The 21,460-nt window shown below is 40.6% G+C and overlaps 2 protein-coding genes across 4 annotated transcripts in view; both read right to left on the bottom strand.

The window, feature by feature from the left end:
• The window catches only part of ryr2a (ryanodine receptor 2a (cardiac)), a 63,507-nt gene extending 58,596 nt beyond the window's left edge, over window positions 1-4,911 (bottom strand). The window contains exons 1-4 of the mRNA XM_077503090.1: window positions 4,779-4,911; window positions 903-1,022; window positions 421-525; window positions 25-99 (exon numbers count right to left, since the gene is read on the bottom strand). Of these exons, the coding sequence (XP_077359216.1) occupies window positions 25-99; window positions 421-525; window positions 903-1,022; window positions 4,779-4,823 (345 nt within the window). The 5' untranslated portion in view covers window positions 4,824-4,911. The remainder of the gene's footprint in view (window positions 1-24; window positions 100-420; window positions 526-902; window positions 1,023-4,778) is intronic.
• Window positions 4,912-5,211: 300 nt separating this feature from the next.
• Window positions 5,212-21,458, bottom strand: mtr (5-methyltetrahydrofolate-homocysteine methyltransferase). Of its 3 annotated transcripts, none has more exons than XM_077503101.1 (33): window positions 21,250-21,440; window positions 19,570-19,784; window positions 19,344-19,433; window positions 18,653-18,722; window positions 18,451-18,543; window positions 18,129-18,235; window positions 17,549-17,608; window positions 17,292-17,386; window positions 16,260-16,360; window positions 15,296-15,357; window positions 14,703-14,770; window positions 14,158-14,237; window positions 13,751-13,863; window positions 12,911-13,051; window positions 12,608-12,793; window positions 12,023-12,202; window positions 11,601-11,717; window positions 10,878-11,018; window positions 10,716-10,805; window positions 10,083-10,235; window positions 9,653-9,760; window positions 9,044-9,144; window positions 8,828-8,895; window positions 8,456-8,576; window positions 8,301-8,382; window positions 8,099-8,197; window positions 7,894-7,969; window positions 7,538-7,693; window positions 7,230-7,414; window positions 6,927-7,127; window positions 6,145-6,337; window positions 5,887-6,003; window positions 5,212-5,654 (listed from the first exon to the last, which is right to left on the bottom strand). In XM_077503101.1, exons 1-33 carry the CDS (start codon window positions 21,299-21,301, stop codon window positions 5,569-5,571), a joined length of 3,807 nt encoding a protein of 1,268 aa, XP_077359227.1. In that variant the 5' UTR covers window positions 21,302-21,440; the 3' UTR covers window positions 5,212-5,568. The 3 variants fall into 3 exon arrangements, with proteins under 3 accessions (XP_077359227.1, XP_077359228.1, XP_077359229.1); XM_077503102.1 differs by having other exon boundaries at window positions 21,143-21,428; XM_077503103.1 differs by lacking the exons at window positions 5,212-5,654; window positions 5,887-6,003; window positions 6,145-6,337 and adding an exon at window positions 6,351-6,834 and having other exon boundaries at window positions 21,250-21,458.
• Window positions 21,459-21,460: the final 2 nt, after the last annotated feature.

The raw sequence follows: 21,460 nt of genomic DNA, 5'->3' as shown, positions 1-21,460 counted from the left end.
GTGACAGATGGGAATCGTACAGACCATTCCGCTGTAAGAGTGGCGCAGAAGGACCGCATGCCCATATAAGGAAGTGCGATGACCGCCCCCTTGGATCATCTGGGAACAAACAATAGTATGAAGCAGACAAAAATATTGGGAATATTATCGGTATTGCTTTTTTTTCTTTTTTCTTCTTACTATGTCAAAAACTTCCATGTATAAAGTAGAAAAGTTCACATGCTTACAGTATACACATCGATCCCACATTCAAACTTGACAGTTTGTTATCAATTTGTATATCATACAAAAGCGTACTCAAATTCTTTACAATTATGCAAAACGATTACATTTCCAATGTGTGTCATTTCCAACAAGCAGACACTTGATCAATCAATTGAATTGCATGTTTTTTTGTTTTTTCCATCTTTTCCAACTCACCCCGCCGGTCTTCTCTTCGCCGCTGGCCAGCATCTCCTGAAGGGCTCGAACCGAGAGCGACTGCTCCAGAACAAACGTACATATCGACAGATCTGGAGGCACGTTCTGAAACGACAGCAGCACAAATGCTTTGAGACGCTTGAGGCGAGCTCCAAATTTGGATTGGTCAGATCGAAACTGATGTCAACTCATTCATCGGAAGAATCGTACAATGTGTACAATTTTTAGGACTAAACGCAATTTCTCTTCATAACATGATGTGGCCCTTGCGTCCTTCTGATTTTCTCTATGTGGCCCTCAAGACAGAATGTTGGTTCGATATTTGTCGTTTGTATGTGAGTGGAAATTCTCCAACCACTTGCGCTCAGCTGGAATTCTTTTGTTTCCAACTATGCAAATGTCTTTCCCATCAATTTGGAGAAATAATATTTGTGCATTGTTGTGCATCGTCATATGCAATATGATGAAGCGTAAATCGGTACCTTGGAGTTGGAGACCGATTCGAGGAAACACAGCCTGTTTCCGAAGCCTTCTGCAGCCAGGCAGAGTTTCTGTTGCTCCTTGTGGATTGTGGCCGAACACTGCAGGACCACCTCGTCATTCTACGCACACAAAAACATGCAATCGTCGCAAAGATAAATGCGTTTCGTCAGCCCAGTGAGCAAAACATTACAAATAATTGATCATTTGTGCCAGCAAGTTACGGTTGTCCGTGTTTCAGGCGGAATTGCAGAAAGTCGTCCAGTGACTGAAGATTCTGGCGTTTGTCTCCGATATCGTCGCTTTTTGTTTGATCAAACTTTGTGAAGACGATTGAAACTGTTTTGTTGTTCCTTGACGTGTTTTGTCTTGCTTTCCAAATAAAGTGTTGCACGGCCGTGGGGATTCGAAACAGAAAAATCGCTGGCGGGCGGGCGGGCAGGTCAGCGGATGAGGATTTCAAAGCTTGGCAAAGCGAGCGAGCGAGCGAGCGAGTGTGGAGGATGGGACGCATCTCTGATGATGTAATCAGAGCAGAGAGGGCAGAAAATAAAGGGCAGGGAGGGATAATGTACGCTCAGCTACGGCTGCACACAAAATCTCTCAAGTCGATACGACACACGATGAAAGCGAAAGTCGTTCTGGTTATTTACAATGACAATCTGAAAGAAAACAAAAAACTCCTTTGTAGAGGGCAAGGAAGCATTTCTACACCTTAAAATAACCACCCAAGTAATTTCTGCAGTAATCACGGCTCACCTGTTTTCTGAGTTTGGCCATGTCGCCAGCCGTGATTGGCCGAGCAACTGTGGATTTTGCATCGTATTTCATCTTCCACAAACACAATATTTATCGGAATACATCGTTTCGATTGGGGGGGCTTCATATCACATTTTTGCGACCATCGGGTGCATGTTAACGACTCATAAAACTTTCAACAGTGAAATAGTAAGCGCGCACGGTTACAATTGACAAAGTGTTTCCGATTTTCCAAACATACGTCCTGTTTCTTACTCGTGCGCACACGCTGCACCGGATCATTATGCGACCAGCGAGCAGATTACATAAGAGCACCGCAGTGAGAAACGTTGACAAACACAAAGTGAGGAGTGACGGGAGGAAATTTCTTTTTTTTTTTTTTTTTTTTAATGATTACTCCTGTGATACTTTTCCTAAAGAGAATGCAGCAAAGCACATCCTCTCTGCAAGTGTCTGCACTGCGCTGAGGGTCAGGTGGAGGCTTGCTCAGATGGAAAAAATTAATAAATGGCTTGAAAAGCCATCATAATAGAGGGGGGAAAAAAAACAAGATCAAAAGGAGACTCGTGGTTCTTTTTTGTGTGTTCCTCAACGTGTTTCATAAACCCTGAAAACAAATTGGTCATGCATGCATACAGTGTTTCAATATTAGTCACTATGACTTTATGTTAACTTTTTGACTGCCAAAAACATTTGACGTATTCTAAAATGTCGTCATAAACCTTAATTGACGTTTATGACGTTGCAATAGTCTGTTTTTAGGCACGACTCGCTTAACTCAGCTAGCATCAGTCATTTTGGTTTGTTTTTCTTCATATCTAAATATTACAACATAGTCTTCATATTGTCTGATATTGAAGTTCTGCTCTAAACAATTGCGTGAAACACAAACGGGTCTCATCAACTTTGCATGGTGAGCGTTTCGTCCCCTTGGTGGATTTTGGACAAAACCGAAGTTTAAAACGACGACAAAGAAGCGTCCGATTATCGGACGCGTTCTCATAATTTCACAGTTAATGAGTTAACAATTGATATCAAGAGCGCATTTGATACATCATTGGGTATTTTCGATGAAATATTATATTAAAATATGATATCATATAAATAAAGGGGATGCTGGAGCCTATCCCAGCCAATCAGGTGACGCGACGTCAGGATTTCAAATACATACGAAAATGAGCATGTTCACAAGTAAACGTGTTCTGCATTGATCCAATCATTCATTGATGAGCAATTGAGATAAAACAGCTTCTTCTTTGTCTTTTTTTTTCTCAATAAATGCCGTTGGAAGAATGGGAAAGATTCAGCGCAGATGATTTGTTGTTCAGTTGTCCTCGTAAATCCTAAAGTGTGTGCAGACAAGGAACGGCGAGCGTCTCCCCTGATCCCCGTAGAAGGACATTCGGCAACATGCACGTGCACACGAGCGTCACAATGCAATCGCAGACGACGGACGCAGCACGAGTCAAAACATTCCAGATCACAAGTCAGATTAGTAAAGCGGCCATGACCAAACAACTAACAACAATACTCGAATAGAGCCAAAGCGCGGATCCGATTCAGCCGACTACGAGCATTGGACATTTCACATCACTTGGATTGCGCACGATGAAAAGCTCACTTGAACAATTCATTTAAAAATACCAAAAAATGTGGCATGGCATGACCCAGTCATGACAGCAAACTGGGACGACCCCAGCCCAGACGGACAGACGGACGGACAGACAGAAGAGACCCTCATCTGCCGAGCATCTACAAATGCAAGTTCCAACTCGACCATGCAAAGCAAAAGACAAATATCGACAACACGCAGAAGTGCCGCCTCATTCTCTGGGCTGTGGTCTGACGAGTCCACATTGCAATTTTTTTGTGGGGGGGGGGGGGGGGGAATTGTGGATGTTGCATCCTACGGGCAAAAGAGGAAAACGCACCATCTGGGTTGTTATTTAGCGCAAAGTTCAAAAGCCAGAATGTGTGAAACACCAAAACAATTGCAAAGAGCAACGTTGAGACGAAAGTGCACAAACGTGGGCTCAATTGGGCATTCGTTCGTTCGAGTGTGTGTCAAACTAATAATCGAATCGGAATTCGCGGACTTGGATCAGATGCCGGCATAGATTACTCACAAAAAAAAAAAAAAAAAAGTTATGAATATTTGGCTTTCAAGTGACATTTCAGAATGAGCCTAAAATGCATTCAAACTTTTACAGGTGAACTTAATGTGACCTTCACATCAACAGGAAGTGACCTGATTTCAACAGGAAGTGACCCAGAACTGACCTAAAATCAACAGGAAGTGACATGTTTCAACAGGAAGTGACCTAAAAATGACGTTTCAACAGGAAGTGACCTAATTTCAACAGGGTCGTGTGTTATATTAAAAGTATCAGATTTTTTTTTATTTTTGTAATCCTGCTTAACTAACAATGCTAACACTTCATTTGCACTCGTGATTCTTTCTTTTTATTTTCCTCAGGAGCCACAATAATAATCCTGGATCATTTGAATAACGTGTTTTTGCTTAATTCTGAAAAATGAATGAGAAAGTGTGAATTTTTGGAACATGTTTGAGTTGAAATGGTTTGAACTGGTCAAGAAATGTAGAAGTAGTTGAATGCCAAAATATGGCTTAATAAAAAGATGCAGAAAAAAATCAAGGTAGACTATATGTGTGAATCCCACAGTAAAAGACTCGGTTTTTTTTTCTTTTTTGTCTGGTCTCAACGTAACTTGATCAGGCTTCAAAACACGCAGCACGACATGAAGGGAATTTGCTCGAGTCGCCAGCCAAGTGAGGCGCCGCAGCAGCGGGCTTGATGTCGACTGTCGACTGATGTCGCACTGCGCTCCCTCCAGCCAGTCCGCCCGACACACGAGCCAGCCCATCAAATGCGGCTCAATTGGCCTTCGACATGCGCGTTCCCGACACATTCCTTCATCCTTGCCGCACTTGCCGTCCATCATCCGCGCACTCGCTGACGAACCGCTTGTGGTCGCCGGCAGCCTTAATGCGGTAAACTGGCCGCTTTTCTTGCACGCACGCACGCACTCGCCCGCCATCAAATGTGTCACGTCACAAACGTCCAATCATCTGGCGCGGCGCCGCACAAACGACTTACAGTTCGCAGAAACTGAATTTCATCCTCGCCTTCGGCGTCGGCCATGATTTGCTCGAGCTTGCCGCAGCTTGAGGGGGAAGTTGGGGTGCTTTGGCGTCGGTGTGCGCGCGCCTGCGCGTCTCGGAACGCTCGCAAGAGCGAAAACGATGGGACTCGCCTCATTGGTGCGCGCGCACAAGGTGGGAGGAGCTGCGCAGGTAGGGGAGCAAATCGTTTGGCTCCCTCTGTCGGCAAGGTTCGGGAATACAGCTGACGCGTCCTGGACGCTCTTGGGGAGAAATGATGACTTTGCAGCCAGGTTCTTCTTGAAGATTTTGGATTGTGGGGATGTTCTCCTTGTCCAAGTTGCAGTATGTTGTTTGTAATTTAAAAAAAAAAAACTATCATACCAATCCAAACATTTGGTGTTGAGATTCAAACACACAAATCAGAATCAGATAGTAAAAATGTTTTATCATAAAAAAAACAAAAAACAAACGGTGCCACGTCCGTATCATTTGTTTTTGTTCATCATTGTCATGCTGAAAACATGTTTACCCATCAAAAGTCAATTTACACACTGTAGCCCTTAATCAATTGAAAAGTACGTCAAAGTGTCCTTCAAATGGAGATCAACCACTGCAAGCAGAAGTTCAATAAGAAATGTCAAGTTAACCACTGCCAACAGCTTTAACATTGTATTTGCATATCATTAGGAGTCAATATGGTGCATAGCAATTAGTAGCTGGTGCATACAAAACAATACGACAGTCATTTGTTGTCGTCACTTCCACTTGGTAGTGTTGCGCTTTTACACGTCGTCGTCGTAACCGAGGATGGGAGCCAGCCACTTCGCAACCTCCTCTACATCCATATTTTTCCGTCTTGAATAATCCTCTACCTGATCAAGAAAACGAGGAAACGCAAGATGTCAGTGGACGGACGATTAAGGACGCCGAGTGCAGTGTCGCTCGTCTTTAAGGGCGTCCCCAAAGTTACACGATATTCTTAAACGATGTGATTGCAGGGTTGGGAAATCCACATTCCAGAAAGTAAAAGACGGACGGAGATTCGTGGGCGTTCTAAAATAAATGACTTGCCCTTTAAGCGAGGATTGTTTTGCAAAAACCTGCCTGATCCTTGCCGATCTTTCCAACAGCAAAGTATGAAGCCTGCGGGTTGGAGAAATAAAGTCCGGAGACCGAAGCAGCGGGCGTCATTGCCAGTGACTCCGTCAGGGCGATACCTGAACACAAACAAGTCGCATTTCATTCCACATGCACGCACATTTTAAGTGTTTCCTAAACAATAAAGATTTACTTTGGACATTTAAAGTCAAACTCGCGAGATCAATCCATCAATAGTTGAGAAAATGGCATCATCTTACCAACGCTCTCCTGTATACCGGCAAGGTTCCACATGATAATCTTCTCAGTGTGATCGGGCTGGCTCGGGTAGCCGGCGGCCGGTCTGATGCCCTGATAACGAACCCTGTGGAGGTCCGAGGCCTGCAGAGATTCATCGCCACAGTAGCCCCACAGTTCTGTGCGCACACGGACGTGGAGTTCTTCCGCAAATGCCTGATGAAAAAAAGACCAACGAGGTCACGTTCCACTTGCTGTACACGCCTCGAAAGGTGGATAGCGATTGACTACTTGTCCTACATGCATCTTAAGAAGTGCTTTCAGCTTTATCTGCAATTCCATGTGAACAGGAGTGCTTTTCATCATTGATGTCTCTATCCAAAAAAAACAAAAAACAACTTTGCATATTTACCTGTTGTTGACAATTCACTTATTTCCAATTAGGTATCAACAGGTTTTGAATATTATTTGGTTAAAAAAAAAAAAGAACAACTGTTGCCCATCCAATTAACCGACCATGCACATTTTTAGAATGTGGGAGGCAACCGGAGTAGCTGGAGAAAACATGCAAATCCCACACAGGAGCTCCAAATTTGAACCGCTGAACAGTGAGGCAAATGTGCTCATCATATAATATTATTTCATAGTCGGACCAATTGTAGACATCCGAAGGACTTTGACGTTTGCCAGCATTTCATGAATTTATACATCGCCTGCAATTAAAATACAAAATTGTATTTGCACTTTTTTGTTTTCAACTGAACCTGTAAAAACATCACAAGAAATGGATTTTCAGGTCCTGCACCTCTGCCAGTCGGTCAGCCAAAGCTTTGACCATAATGCTGCTGTAGTCATCACCGTCAGCCAGGAAGTGCTGACTCATTTCCTCCGCACCAAACATTCCCACGGCAAATACTCCGATGTAGTCAGCCAGGCCGCTGCCGACGGGCGCCACAAAGTCCGCCAAGCACAGGTAGGGTTCCGAACGCGCAACGTCCTTTTCCACCTGAAGCAGAAAAATGTCATAGTTTGTCTCACATCAAAAGCACTTTTTTTTTTTTTTTTGTCGACCTGATGCTGACGTGGCCATATGAACGTTTTCCCTCACCTGCTGGCGTAAACCGTGCAACACTGAGATTGGCGTGGAATCGTCATGATGGTACACGTTGATGTCATCGCCGTTACTCTGGGCCCGCCAGAACCCAACCAGTCCGCGTCCTGTCACACTTGAGTTGCCGATCATTTGCTTCAGCAGCCGCTGGGCGTCATCGAAAACTTTACGTGCTTCCGAGCCTGCGAGGGTTGATTATTTGATCGTGAGGACGAAACAACTTGAAATCTACATCATGTTATAGTTTGACATGTCCTTTATTTAAAAAAAACAAACTTTTCCATAAGTGAATAGGAATAACATACCAACTGTCTTGTCATTGAAGATCTTCGGGTAACCTCGATTAGGATATTTCCCCCTGAGCTGCCACACATCAAAAAAAGGCTTCCAATCGATGAAATCAACCAGTCTGGTCAGGTCGTACTGATCAAACACACGGGTGCCAAAAAACTGAGGACGCACTGAAAGACAAATGAAAATCATTTTTACAATACCCACTCTAGAGACTTACACAAAATTAAATCACTAAATTGGAAAAAGAAAAAAAAAGGTGAAGCCATATATAAGAGCCACACACTTTTTTTTTCATGAAAAAATGTGCCAAATTATTGAATGGCCATGAATAGATACTGATTAAATCGAAAATCACAAGACAATTTACCCGGCTTAGGTGCCGATAGCCAGTCAATACGTAGTGCTTTTTCTCGAGCCTGGGACAGAGACAGATAACGACGATCCTGGAAAGAAAAAGAAAAAATGGACATCGCGAGACAAAGACAAAAGTACATCACAGGCCAGTATTATAAAAAAAACACAAAAAAAATCTCTGAAAAATCATCGATGTGCACCGATATGCTTTGCCGTACCTTCATGGAGTCATAATGCTCCTGTCTTATCTCTTCATATTCCTCTTTTATGTCTTCAAAGTAGTCTTCTTTCGAGCTGTCATCCAAAAGCTGCGAGCACTGCCACAAAATGAAGAAAAATCGAATCCTGTCACTCACAAGTATTTTAACTGGTAGGCACTTTACATATGTGGATTGGATTTTTTTTTTTTGACATCCTTACCACCACCACACTACGAGAGGCATCCAGAACATGGATAACAGGAGAGGTGTAGCGCGGGGCAATCTTCACGGCTGTGTGAGTCCTATCAAAGCAGAATACAAACTAACACAAACGCGGCCGATGAAACCGAAGACGCTGCCGAGCGCTCGCGTTACTTTGATGTGGTGGCTCCGCCGATCAGCAACGGTGTTGCCATTCCGAGTCTCTCCATCTCCTTGGCCACGTGGATCATCTCCTCAAGGGACGGGGTGATCAGACCGGACAGACCAATAATGTCTGCAAGAATACAAATGTTAGTTCACTTGTTAAACCTCAACGCTTGTGAGTGCAACCGAGGAAGTAAACGTTTCAGCGTGATAAGGCAGAGAAATCCACCAAAATACATGACAAGGCTGCCAAACAGGGCGTTAAAAAAAACAAAACAACAACGCTATTTTTTTTCTTCTATGTGACTGATGGAGACCTCAAAAGAAAAATGGGAATAGATTGTGAACATGAGGTGAAATGTATTCAATTGCCGATTGGACCTGCTTTTTGTTGGATGGCCTCTCGGAGAATCTTATCGCACGAAACCATCACGCCCAAGTCGACCACCCTGAAATGCAAATTGCATAGAAATGATTTGAAATCCAAATTATGGCACTTTACTGTACTTTCATTTATTTCATTCAATCTCCGGTGTAATCACCTCTTATTTATTGATTGAATTTTTATTATTACTATATTTTTTTATTTTTTTTTACCTGAAGTTGTTGCAACCCAGGACCACACCTACAATGTTCTTGCCAATATCGTGAACGTCACCTTTCACAGTAGCCAGAATAACAGTGCCTTGATAAGGATTCTGCAAACAAAGGCGCTAAAATGAAGGACGGACCAAATCAAAATGCAAACAAAACCATGATCGATCCTCACCAAATATATGCCTATGTGCACTCATCCCCAAATTGTACTCTACAAATATCAAAAGTCACATTATTTTTCATTTTATAAATGGGAGCCACCTCCTCCCAACATTGCCACCGTTTTTGGCATTAAATGTTTGAAAGTTTTTTTGTTGTGTTTTAATGCTATCGACGTATGTTCTTTTCAATCATTTTTGAAAGCTGCTTTTGTTTTGTTGAATGAGGCCTCTTAATGATTCGATAGGTGACTTGCACTCGGCCTGACCTGGCAACTTTCTGCACTCTGGCACACTTATCCAGTTGAAAGCAGTTAAGACTTAAACTTGACTTCATTTTCATGTGTGGGTGGACGGCCAAGAATAAGAGTAGATTCTTAAGTTGAATGCAAACAATTGTATTGATTTAAATACAAAAAAAAAAAAAAAAAGATGTGAAGTTGATACTAACCGTGTCTTCAGTTGAGCCCGACAAAGTCAGCATCTCCTTTCTCTCTTTCTCCATGAAAGGAATGAGATGGCCCACTGCCTTCTTCATGACACGAGCAGACTTAATGACCTGCAAAGGTTCCGTCGGGACAACAAAGTTAATGGAGAGAGGAAGAGTCATCATGTCGCTTCACAAATGTTATGTTGAATTCTTTGCATGTTATTAAGACACGAGGACTCTTCTGATTGGGTACAAAATGTCTGCTTCCGAACCTTGTTAATATTGGACTGCATTGCACCCTGACAAAATTGTTCGCATCGTGACAGACATTCATGTCACGACGCCATCTTGTCACAATTCCAATTCACATTATATTTGTTGTTTACGGTCTGCCGGGATATTCGATGAAACGATGCTGCACGTCTGAAGTCACAATGTTGAGTTACGCCACCTGCGGCAGGAACATCTTGCCGGCACCAAACAGATCTCCAACCACCTTCATGCCATTCATTAAGGGACCCTCGATGATGTGAAGGGGGCGCCTGTAACGATCCGCATTCGTCCGACATTCTTCCACATCCTGCACCACGTGCGTTTCGATTCCCTGACGTCAGCGACGCAGACGTTACAGGAGAAAAAGTCAAACAAAGAAATGCATATAATTGTTTTACTCATTGACAGTATATATGATTAGTCGATTGAATAATCCATTTTGATGAATCGATTCGAGGCAGGCTTCACATTCTTGAAAAACAACTGCACAAGAAACGAAGATAACATCAATTATTCATTTCTATATTTACGGTTTAACTTTGTTACTTGTGTTGTTTATTGCACACAACTTTGCTTCACACTTTTTTTGTCATATTAATTTATGTGTATTCATTATTCTTCATGTAATTGTAAAATGTTATACCTTCATTTTTACTATTCCTCTATGGCTCATTGGTTTACATTTTAAAGCTTTGTTATTTATCAAATTGTATATATTGAAAAGTAATCGTTAAATCGATGTAAAAGAAAGATCTGACTGTTAAATAAATGGACATTTATTAGAGAGAGAATAAGCAGACAGAAGCCCGACCTTGATGAGAGCGTACGCCAGCCTCTCTTCCACACTTTTTTCTCTCCACTCGTCTGTCTGAACAACTTTTTTTCCTCCCTTCACGTTGTTCTGCCAACATGAGTAACAAAGACGCATTATGATTCATAATCAAAGCAAAAAGAACCATCCTGTCACAGGTACTTGTGCGTAGGCCAGAAGCTTCTCGGTAGCGTCGACGTCTTTGTTCCAGATCAGATTTTCACACAGTAGCAACAGTTCCTTATCAATATCATCGTACACGGGCAGATTGCCAGCATTCACTATTCCCATGTCCATACCATCCTGAGAAGAAGAAAAAACAAATGTTCCCCTAAGCAAATGACTTTAAAAAGCTCATTGATTATATATCAATCTATCCATCCATTCTCCTCACGAGGGTCACGGGCGTGCTGGAGCCTATCGCAGCCGTCTTTTCGGCCAGTAGGCGGCGTACGCCACGTCCCAAATGACTACACGCCTATTTTCATAAAAGGAGACTTGTCAACATTTTATTGCCTGCGCGATGGAACCAAGAGTGGGATTTACTTTCATTTCTGGTGCTAACTAGAAGATAACTAGAAGTTACTATTCTAGTTCATATTATTTAGCAGCACATACTGTGAAAATCGTTGCCCAGTCGTCATTCGTTCGTTGCAGCCTGGTAATCCTGGAAGGGGGATTTCCACATTTGCGGCCCTGCCTAAGGTTTCTTATTTTTCTACCTTTGTTTGTTTGTTTTTCCTTGGCAGTAAAAGAGTGAATTGCCCACCTGTGCTCAAGAATTTGATCACGTTGTTTTCAATTCTTAAAACACAATAAATACACTAGTCCTATATTTGAGTAAAGTTATCTATTTTTGTTATGATTAAAATAACAATCATGTACCTTAATAGCATGATAGAGAAATGCTCCATGCATCGCTTCACGGATGGCCTCCATTCCCCTGAAGGAAAAAGACAAGTTGGAGAGACCTCCACTCACACGGGCTCTTGGTAACGTCTCCTACACGCACACACACAAATATACACGTTTGGCCGCAGATATTTTTGCTTTATTACATAACATTACATATATTTCAAAGTTAAACAGTGAAGCAAGTTGCCTCATGCCCTTTCAAATGAGTTTTTCAACACAGGTAAGGTGGAACCACTTTGGTTCCAAACAAGATGAATATTATGCAGTTGCCCTCCCAATCATACTGGACCATAAGATATAAAAATTGACAAAAATATGTATTGTGACTGATCGTACGATGGTGCCGTAAAAAAACAAAAAAACAATCTTATCTGATTTTGAGTGTGTCATACCTTAATCATTTTTGTGGCCCAGATGAAATTGACAGCATAGTCGTTGTGTTCCTCCATGCCAGTGCCAATTGTCAGGATATTCGGGTCAAAGATGATGTCATTGGGATTAAATCCAATTTTGCCAACCAGTAGGTTATAAGCTCGGGTGCAGATCTCCACCTTGCGGGCCGTATCGGTGGCCTGGAGAGAAACGGGGACACGGTCAGTCGTTTTTGGACGCGTGCGGAACCGAGCGACCACAAAGGTCGTTTCAATTTTGCTCCTTTTTCCAAAGTGTTTCCTGATATTACTGTTAGTAAGTTCAGCGTTTTCGAGTGGACTCTTCAGCTCCTTCGATGACATTGCGCCAATAATTTATTTGACAGATGAAAAGGGAACGTTTCGGAGGCAATTAATTATTGCTGGAGTGTTCCTAAATGAACCGGTATTGAAAATTAATGCCAATTTAATTGTCCTGAGCAAAAAATATGAAGTGATTTTGTTGGTGAAAAACAACAACCATCTTGTATCCAATAGTCACTTTCAGGATATGTCAAGGAACGCGTTTCAACATACAATGCTCCAAGCGCCATTTTGTCGTCTCACCTGGCCTTCCTCATCAAAGGCCATGACCACCACGGCGGCGCCGTAGCGCTGGACGGTCGCTGCCCTCAGCAGGAACTCCCGCTCGCCTTCCTTCAAACTGATGCTGTTGACGATACATTTGCCCTGGCAGCATTTCAGTCCAGATTCGATCACTGCAAAATTGGACGAGTCGATACACAGAGGAACCTGAGGGAGGACAAAAGGACATTTGAGAACGGCAACTATCAACTGGATACTACGAAACAGTATCATTATTATCATGTAAGTGCAAATAAAATGTTAGGGAACAAATACTTCTCTTACCCTCGCAATGTCCGGCTCGGAAGCAATAAAACTACAAAATCTAGCCATGGCTTGTGGACCTTCCAGCATCCCCTCATCCATGTTGACATCAAGCACTTGGGCTCCCATCTCCACCTGCGCCTTTGCAACACTTAAGGCATCCTAAAATTGACAAAAACAAACACTCAGATTCATTTTTTTAATATCATGTCCGACATTTTTTTTTTTTTTTTTCCCCAGAGATTTCTCCCTTGACAACAACATTGCGTTCTGTTTGGTTTTAGCAACAGAAATCTACTGGATTGGTCAGACAGGAGTCACGTACAGATTTCAACAAAATTAAGAGTGGTAGTTTGCATTTTTTTAAACATTGATGACAATATTTTCCCTTTTAGTGAAAATGAATATCGGCTCCAAATATGCGTTATCGGCCGACTTGACTACTAATAATTAGGGATGTAATTGAACATGAATATCTTTGCATGAAATTAGTGAAGTGTAAAAATAATTTGCTGTTTGAGTGCTCAGTGTTTGGTCTGCACGAACGTGGAACAACCGAGTCGACCACGACATTCAACAATCTCCTGCGAACAAAAGGCCGAGTGAACCGCTAGATTTATTTGGAGCACACTGAAGGAAGGCTTGCATGTATCATTTGATAGTGGTTTTGCACATGTTCACTTTTGTCACATTCCTGGACCATGTTTTCTGACAACAAGCCCAAAATATTTGATGTCACTACATATTTGATTGAATATGTGTGACAAATGTCAGTGGCATGACGGCATATTTCATTAACATGTCAATGAAATTATATCATCAAGGAGAAAAGGAAAGGAGATTTGTCCAGATCCGTCTCACCTCATAGTTCCCAGCCATAATCATCTTGGCAAATTTGCGCGACCCGGACACGTTGCAGCGCTCGCCAATGTTGACAAAGTTGGTGTAAGGGCCGATCTTGAAGGCTTCCAGACCTACAATCAAAAGAGATGTACAGTGACAGCAAAACCTGATTGTTGCTACCTTTTACTTCAACTACTATCATTCCATATTTCAATAGAGTATTCAACATCACGACACATGCATTCAAATATTAGCATTCAGCTTTCAACATTCGCACGCAATTTCACGTCGAGTTATGTTTAAAATGAGCTATTAGAAGAAGTCTAAAAAGCAACACTTGACGCAGTATAATGGCAGAATTTGTGGCACTATGGACATACAATATGTATGCATAAAACTGTTTGCATCCCCAAGATCTGAATTACCTGAGAGCAGCAAGTAATCTTGATAAATGTCCCCCACAGCAGCTCGAGGTTGGCAGTCTTTGACGGCTTCTGATATTGCTCTGCGTGATGACGGAGGATCAGAGGAGCAAAAATGACAATTATTTACTCACACTTTAGAATGAGGCTGTTATGGGATAACATTTTTCACAACCTTCTAGTAAATAATGAAAGAAAAAAAACAAATAAAACAATGGTCATCGGAAATGATTTTAAGCTGACGAGTGCAATTTACAATAATAACGCATAGCAAAGCTCCTGGAAGAGTCGACTTGGACAGATGAGAGCACACATGCAGGAACTTGATTGATTGATTGACTAAGCAAAGGGAAGAAAAACAGGGAAGAAAAAAAAAACATTCAAGAGGATTGCATTGTAGATTTTGCACGATTATGTTTTATGCCAAAAAGTTATCCAGAGGGGAGAAATTTTGGAGGAGCACATGATTGAAGTGAGAGAAATGCAGGCAGATGTAGAAGACGATGCCTTGAAAGGATATCAAATGAGTGTCCACGTAACATGCTGACCTTATGTGGGCCGGAGTGGTGCCGCAGCAGCCTCCGACAATATTGACTAATCCGTCCACCGCAAACTCCTGAAGGCAGACATTTCAATCAATCATTTGTCATGCACTTGTGGGCAAAATCACAACTCGGCTTCGTCAGAGGAAACGCCTCCCGCAACCTTGTGCCGACCTATGACCTTTGGCTCCAGGAGCTTTCTTGAAACTATGGCAGAATATAAATATCGTACTATCAACCGCGCGTAACACGAGAAAACGGAAGCAGATCAAAAGAGATCAAACAGCTGAAGTAAGGATGAGGAATTAGCAACATCATATTATGTTTATCCCCTCTTGATCGTATTTTGAAACATCAAATCGATAATATTTAGCCTTGCAGTACGTTCGATTTCAAGTCATGCTCACCGAATAGCAGCCGTGGCTAACGTGTGCCTTCATTTACAAATGAGGGTCATAGACTCAAAGGGCTAACGAGTAGTACAGTGAGGCTACGTTCAAATCTTGCTAAAAATGTTAAACTCCCCTTTTAATGAATGCAAAGAATACAATATGGCGTTCCCCAAGGAAAAATAAAATGGACAGCGAGTTACGTTGTACCTTTAAATTGGAGGCCGTGACTGCAGGTGTTTCATCATAAGCTCCAAACGTGTTGGGAAGACCTACGAGTAAAATAAAAATGTTATGTTACATATACATTAATGTCATCTTAGATATATATGACCTTATTTTTGCTGATATGATCTTATAATATATATATATATATATATATATATATATATATATATATATATATATATATACATATTTCTTCCTTGTTTGTATTTTTATTTGTGTATTTCGTGGGTGTTTCGGACAAAATCACCACCAGACATTAAGAGAAGCCCAGATCTGTAAATTGAGAAGTAGTTTGTTTGCTTAAATCCTGTATTTAAAAAGTACCGTTTCCTGAGTGAAAACGGCACACCGGGCCTTTAAGAGAAATTGTCCATTTGCACATAATTGATACTGATTTTAATTTAAAGAAAAAAAAAACCAAAAAAACCCAGAAAAACACAGATCCAAGTAGTTCTACTTATGATCCTGTCTTGGGCGTGTTTCTTTTTTTTTTTTTCCCAAAGCATATCATGAATCTTCTGCGATTGGCTGGCAACCAGTTCAGGGTGTAACCCCGCCTACTGCCCGATGCCAGCTGGGATAGGCTCCAGCACCCCCCGTGACCCTTGTGAGGAGTAAGCGCTTCAGAAAATGGATGGATAATGAATGTTCCCCTAATTTTTCCTGCAGCATGGACATGTAAAAATAAGAGCTTTTTTTCCTTTAATAATTATTAAAAGAATTATTGTGTATTGGAGTATTTTGAAAAAAAAAAATGAATTAACTCCATTTTGGAAAAAGGCTGTAACAAAGCAAAGAACTTGCAGAGGGTAGAGCAAAGAGGAAAGTATTAGTTTTAGACATGCGGGTAAAAAAATGCTGTCCTGTAATTCCTCAACCGGTAAACTCCATTTTGTTTTGGTTTCTTTCCTGTTCTCAACTCTAAAATGCCGTTTTGAATCTTTACCTGCATTGGGGTAACAGATGATAAAAGCAGTGGTACTCTTTCCAATGGCTTCTATGAAAGGTCTCATCTCTGTTGCCCCTAAGGCACAGTTGAGGCCGATACTGAGGAACAACACAGGAACAAAATCAGTTCACAAATGAAGATCAATACCAGCAAAAAAAAAAAAAAAAAAAAAAAAAAAAAAAAAAAAAAAAAAAAAAAGCAAATCAGTATAAATGGTGTCAACATTAACACTGGTCTGCATCAAAACAAACAAGAATAACAAATATTTTCCACATCAGTTTTTGCACATGCTCCAGTTTTTCTATTGCACGCTATGTGCTATTTATTTATTTATTTATTTGTCCGTTTTGGTCGCCTACTAGGAAGTGCACTATGCAGCTTAAAGGGAACACTGTGCACTACTAACTTTGAAGCTAGGTTTCAACTATAATACCTGAATTGACAAGTAGTTTGGGCGATATGTATTTCTTATTAATAAAAAAAAAATAGTGACTTTATAATTTAAAAAATGGTGATATTCTATTTTTGCATAGGGATTCATAGACCATACTGTATCAAATCAGGGGTTCTTAAATCTTTTCTTACATTGGGGTCCAACTTTTCCTGTAAAAAGTGGCCTGGGGTGCATTCAAAAATTATGATTTCTGTTGACTTATTATTGTTTAATTATTATGTAATAACTAAATTAAATCTAGTTAAGGTTTGTAAAATCATTATCAAATAACATGATACAATCAATCAGCTAAGTTTTGACAAAAATAATCAGGCATGTTATTACTTCTTTTTTTTTTTTTTTTAAGTCAAATTAGAAAGAAAAAAAATGGCAGCATAGAGAGAAAAACTAATGAGATTTAATTCTACATGTGAAAGTGCTCCAGAAAATGTTGTTGGCTACTTTGTTTATGGAATGTATGTGTTGTTTTTTCATGCAAACCAGTATCGTCTACAGAGCCCCGAAAGTGACATGGGGATTTTATTTTTTTATTTTTTTTAAATATGTTTGTGTGTTTAGAGGTACATGCAACTTACCATAACGGTTTGGCATGTGATACACTCACGACGAAGGCCTCTCCTGTCTGACCAGACAGAGTACGACCACTCCTGTCAACAATGGTTCCCGATATCTACACGGAAAAATTTGAAGGCTGACATCATTGCACTCAACTAAAATCAAGCATTATTATTTTATTTATTTTTTACTTCACACCAAATGATGACCATTGTTGAATGTCACGCATCGAATGGTCAGATGGAAAACATGCAGTTTCAAAATAGAATAGACCTACAAAGAGAGGTTTCCTTTCGTAGCTCTTTTCAAACAGAAGATCAACAGCAAACAACGCAGCCTGCAGAAGGAAGCACCAGTTGAAAACATCAAGCTGCACAGTGGAGCCAATAAGTCAACAACACCCACTTTCAATGCCGCAATTTTGTGATGTAGAAAAAGAAAAAAAAAAAAAAGGGGGAGCTCTAAATTTCTGATTTTTCTGAAAATGTTTCCAAAAAACTGAAATAATAATAATAATAATAATAATGTGGTTGCATAACCTACAATGATTCAAATTCTGGGTTTCGGTGTGACTTAAAAAAATATACCCAATATATTTATTTATGTTCAGATTTATTTTATTTTTTTTTTCAAGAAGATTTGGGTTGCACCCGAAACTGTGAAACCTCGGGGACATTTCACTTGTGTGGTGCCACTAAACAACTAAATAAATAAACAGCTTTCTTCATGCTGTTCCCACTCCACATTATTATTATTTTTTTTTTTTTACACAAAAAACGTACGTAGGATCCTGCTGGATTGTGATTGAGTTCAATGTACGTTGAATTGATTCCTGTTCAACCGCTGACGGGCAATACCTTGGCATTGGCCGTGTCGAAGATGGTTTCAACCAAAATGATGTCTGCGCCTCCATCCAACAAACCTCGGACTTGCTCCACGTAGGCTTCAACCAGCTCGTCAAAGGCTGTTATGAAGACACATTCATACAGATTGAAAATAGCAGCCACGACAAGCGATTCAACGGGGGACATGTGTAAAAAGTCGGGGTGTTAAAGAAATCGGGATGTTCGGTACCACTTTTTTGGAGAACGATACCGCACCGCAGCTCCGTTAACACACACGCGCGCACATAACTACGATTCACCAAAGAGTAAATCAGAATATTGAGAAGGAACTTACTGATGTTTCGGAAGTCGGGTCTCTCCACAGAAGGAGATACGGACAGCGTTTTATTGGTGGGCCCAACTGCCCCGGCCACGTAGCGTTTACGTCCTGACAACATACACATTGCCATGCCGGAAAGATCCGATTACTGCACAGTGGTAGTAGTAAAGAGTCAAAGTCAGCATTGTGTTTCAATAGTACAAATCATCAAGCAAACCAGTTTGCTCGGCGACATCATCAGCCGCTCGTCTTGCTAACTCTGCTGATGCTCTGTTAAGACGATAAGCCTGAAAGTAAACAGAAAACACAACATTCATCAATGAATGAATGAATGAATGAATGAATGGGCACACCCTCTAAAGAGTTGCCTTTATCAACATTACTTCAAATTAAAATTTCAGATACTGTATATAATTGGACTATCTCGCCGCCAATTCATTCATACTGTCACTGTCAAATATTGTTAGAACAGAATATTCTATTGATTAATAATATATCTGACAACATTTTTGCAATAGTGAATGTGAAATTGAAATTTTTAACCGACCAACAGCCCGAATTGAAACGCCCCGATGCCCATGCTATTTTTTTATGTTCATTTTGGGAGACAAAAAATAAAATAAAATGAACTTTTTAAGACTCATACGACGTGACTGTTTAGTTGAGACTACAAAATATATTGCGATGCTCTCATATTGTGCAAACCATCTTATCTGCATTATGTCATCATTTATTTTTTAATTTTAGTTAACCAAACTAGTTTAAGGCAGTTTCCAGAGTGCATGGATATGTCATCATTTGCAAAGATCCTACACAGGCAAGGGCATGAGCCAATAAGTGACAATTCCCTTTTTCTGACCTCTGACTTGACCTCTGTTGGCACGACTCGAACCGGAATTTTCTCCTACCATGTGTTGCAGTCCATAATCGGCCTGAGCAACAGACGTGCTGCTGAATGTGTTGGTCTCGATAATGTCCGCGCCAGCCTGAAGATATTCCTGCCATGACAAAGCAGCGCACGCTTTACAAAACGCGATCGTTTCCACATTGAAAAAGGTATAAGGTTTTTGTTTTTTGTTTTTTTTTCCTGGTGCGGCCACCATACACTTCCACAAATCCATAGTTTGAAAGTACCTTGTGAATTCTGTAGATGACATCTGGCTTTGTGATGCTGAGTAGGTCATTGTTTCCTTTAAGGGGGAACTTGTGCTGTCGAAATTCATCCCCCTGGAAATCGTCCTCTTGAAGCTCCTGCTGCTGGATCATCGTTCCCATACCGCCGTCCAGGATCATGATCCTTTGCTGCAGCAGCTCTCGCAGTTCCGACTCTAGAAGACATCTGCTGTTCTCTGGAAATCACATTTTAAAAAAAGACAGATAGATGCATCAACTATTACAAGAGGAAGAGGGGAAAAAACTGACAGGTACACAAAAAGCCCTTAGCACACGTCATTTTCAGGCGACAAGTAATAATTGTGGATGAAAAATAATGAAGTTATCAAATTAATTCTAGACAAACTATTAACTTTTTCCTGCTGAAAATGGCTACACGAGTCAAGTATCCCTTTAACTTTGGAATATTCAGAAATAATTACCGTCTCATGTTATGTTGTCATCTTCTGTGATTTTCAGGTTTTGCAAGATATAACCTTGTAAAAATTTGATTACAATTAAGAACGTTATTAAAGGCAAGGCAAGGCAAGTTTATTTGTATAGCACATTTCATACACAAGGCAACTCAATGTGCTTTACACGAGGAAAGACAACACATAAGCATCAAAAAACAATAGTTAATATTCAGAGGAAAAAAATAAATGAAAATAGGTTACAAACTAACAATCTTAAAACATTATTCAACAAACTTTAAAAAATTTAACATAAGGAAGTTTAAAATGATAATGATAAAAATAAAAATAATAATTAAAAAAAACACTTAATTAAAGCTGTTTAAAAGTCCCTAATCAAAGGTATAAGAAAAAAGCAAAGTTTTTAACCTGGATTTAAAAGCATTTACACTCGGGGCTGACTTCACTTCTGTTGGTAGCCTATTCCATCTGTGTGCAGCATAATAGCTAAATGCAGCTTCACCATGTTTGCTTCGAACTCTGGGTTCCACTAGTTGGCCCAAGTCTGTGGATCTCAGAGCCCTGCTGGGTTTGTACTCAATCAGCATTTCTTGGATATATTCAGGACCCAAACCATTTAGTGATTTATAGACGAGTAGCAGAACTTTAAAATCGATTCTACAGCTGACAGGGAGCCAGTGTAAATCCTTAAGTACTGGAGTAATATGTTCTGATCTTTTTGTTTTGGTCAGAACTCGAGCTGCATCGTTCTGAATGAGCTGCAATTGTCTCATGTTCTTTTGAGAGAGTCCAGTCAAGTTTGACACTTGACACAAAAATCAATTCAAGGCAAATATATTGACCCTTATTGACTTCGTATTCGTTGGCCACTTGGCCAGATGTAAAAAATATAGACATATATATATATATATATCCTTTTAAAAACAAACTTTCGTACACTAACCAGTCAAATGACAGCTCATTGTATTGGTCTTGAAAAGATCTGTCTAATGCTGTTCGTTCTCATGAATCATTACTTAATGTTTGAAATGTTACACATATTCGTCACCTTTAATACCCATAATATGTGAATACAAAGGAGGTATTGTACAGTCAGTGTATAAAAAGCTGCATCCACTCACCTCACAGTTGCACGGTAGCTTCCATAACTTTTGCACGTGCAAAAGGGCTGCGTGCTAACAGCTAATTGTAGCGAAAGCTAGTGTCCGTGTGTTTAAAATGCAAATACCTGTTGCTGAAGAATATTCGGCCGCACCGTTAGTCTGAACCATCTTCAACATTCAGGGGCGTTTGGACAGTCGGGGAAAAATATCCTGGCGACCTGTACCAATACTACTGTACACGTCCACAGGATAACTACTGTCTATTTTCACTTATTCCACGCCTCGGACGAAAACTTCCTGTTTTGATACTTCAAAATAAATGTGACGGTCCAAGCT

This window comes from Festucalex cinctus, chromosome 17, assembly GCF_051991245.1.
Source record: "Festucalex cinctus isolate MCC-2025b chromosome 17, RoL_Fcin_1.0, whole genome shotgun sequence".
Lineage (NCBI taxonomy): Eukaryota > Metazoa > Chordata > Actinopteri > Syngnathiformes > Syngnathidae > Festucalex > Festucalex cinctus.
The sequence above is the reverse complement of the archived record's forward strand: the minus strand, read 5'-3'. Positions and strand labels throughout refer to the sequence as shown.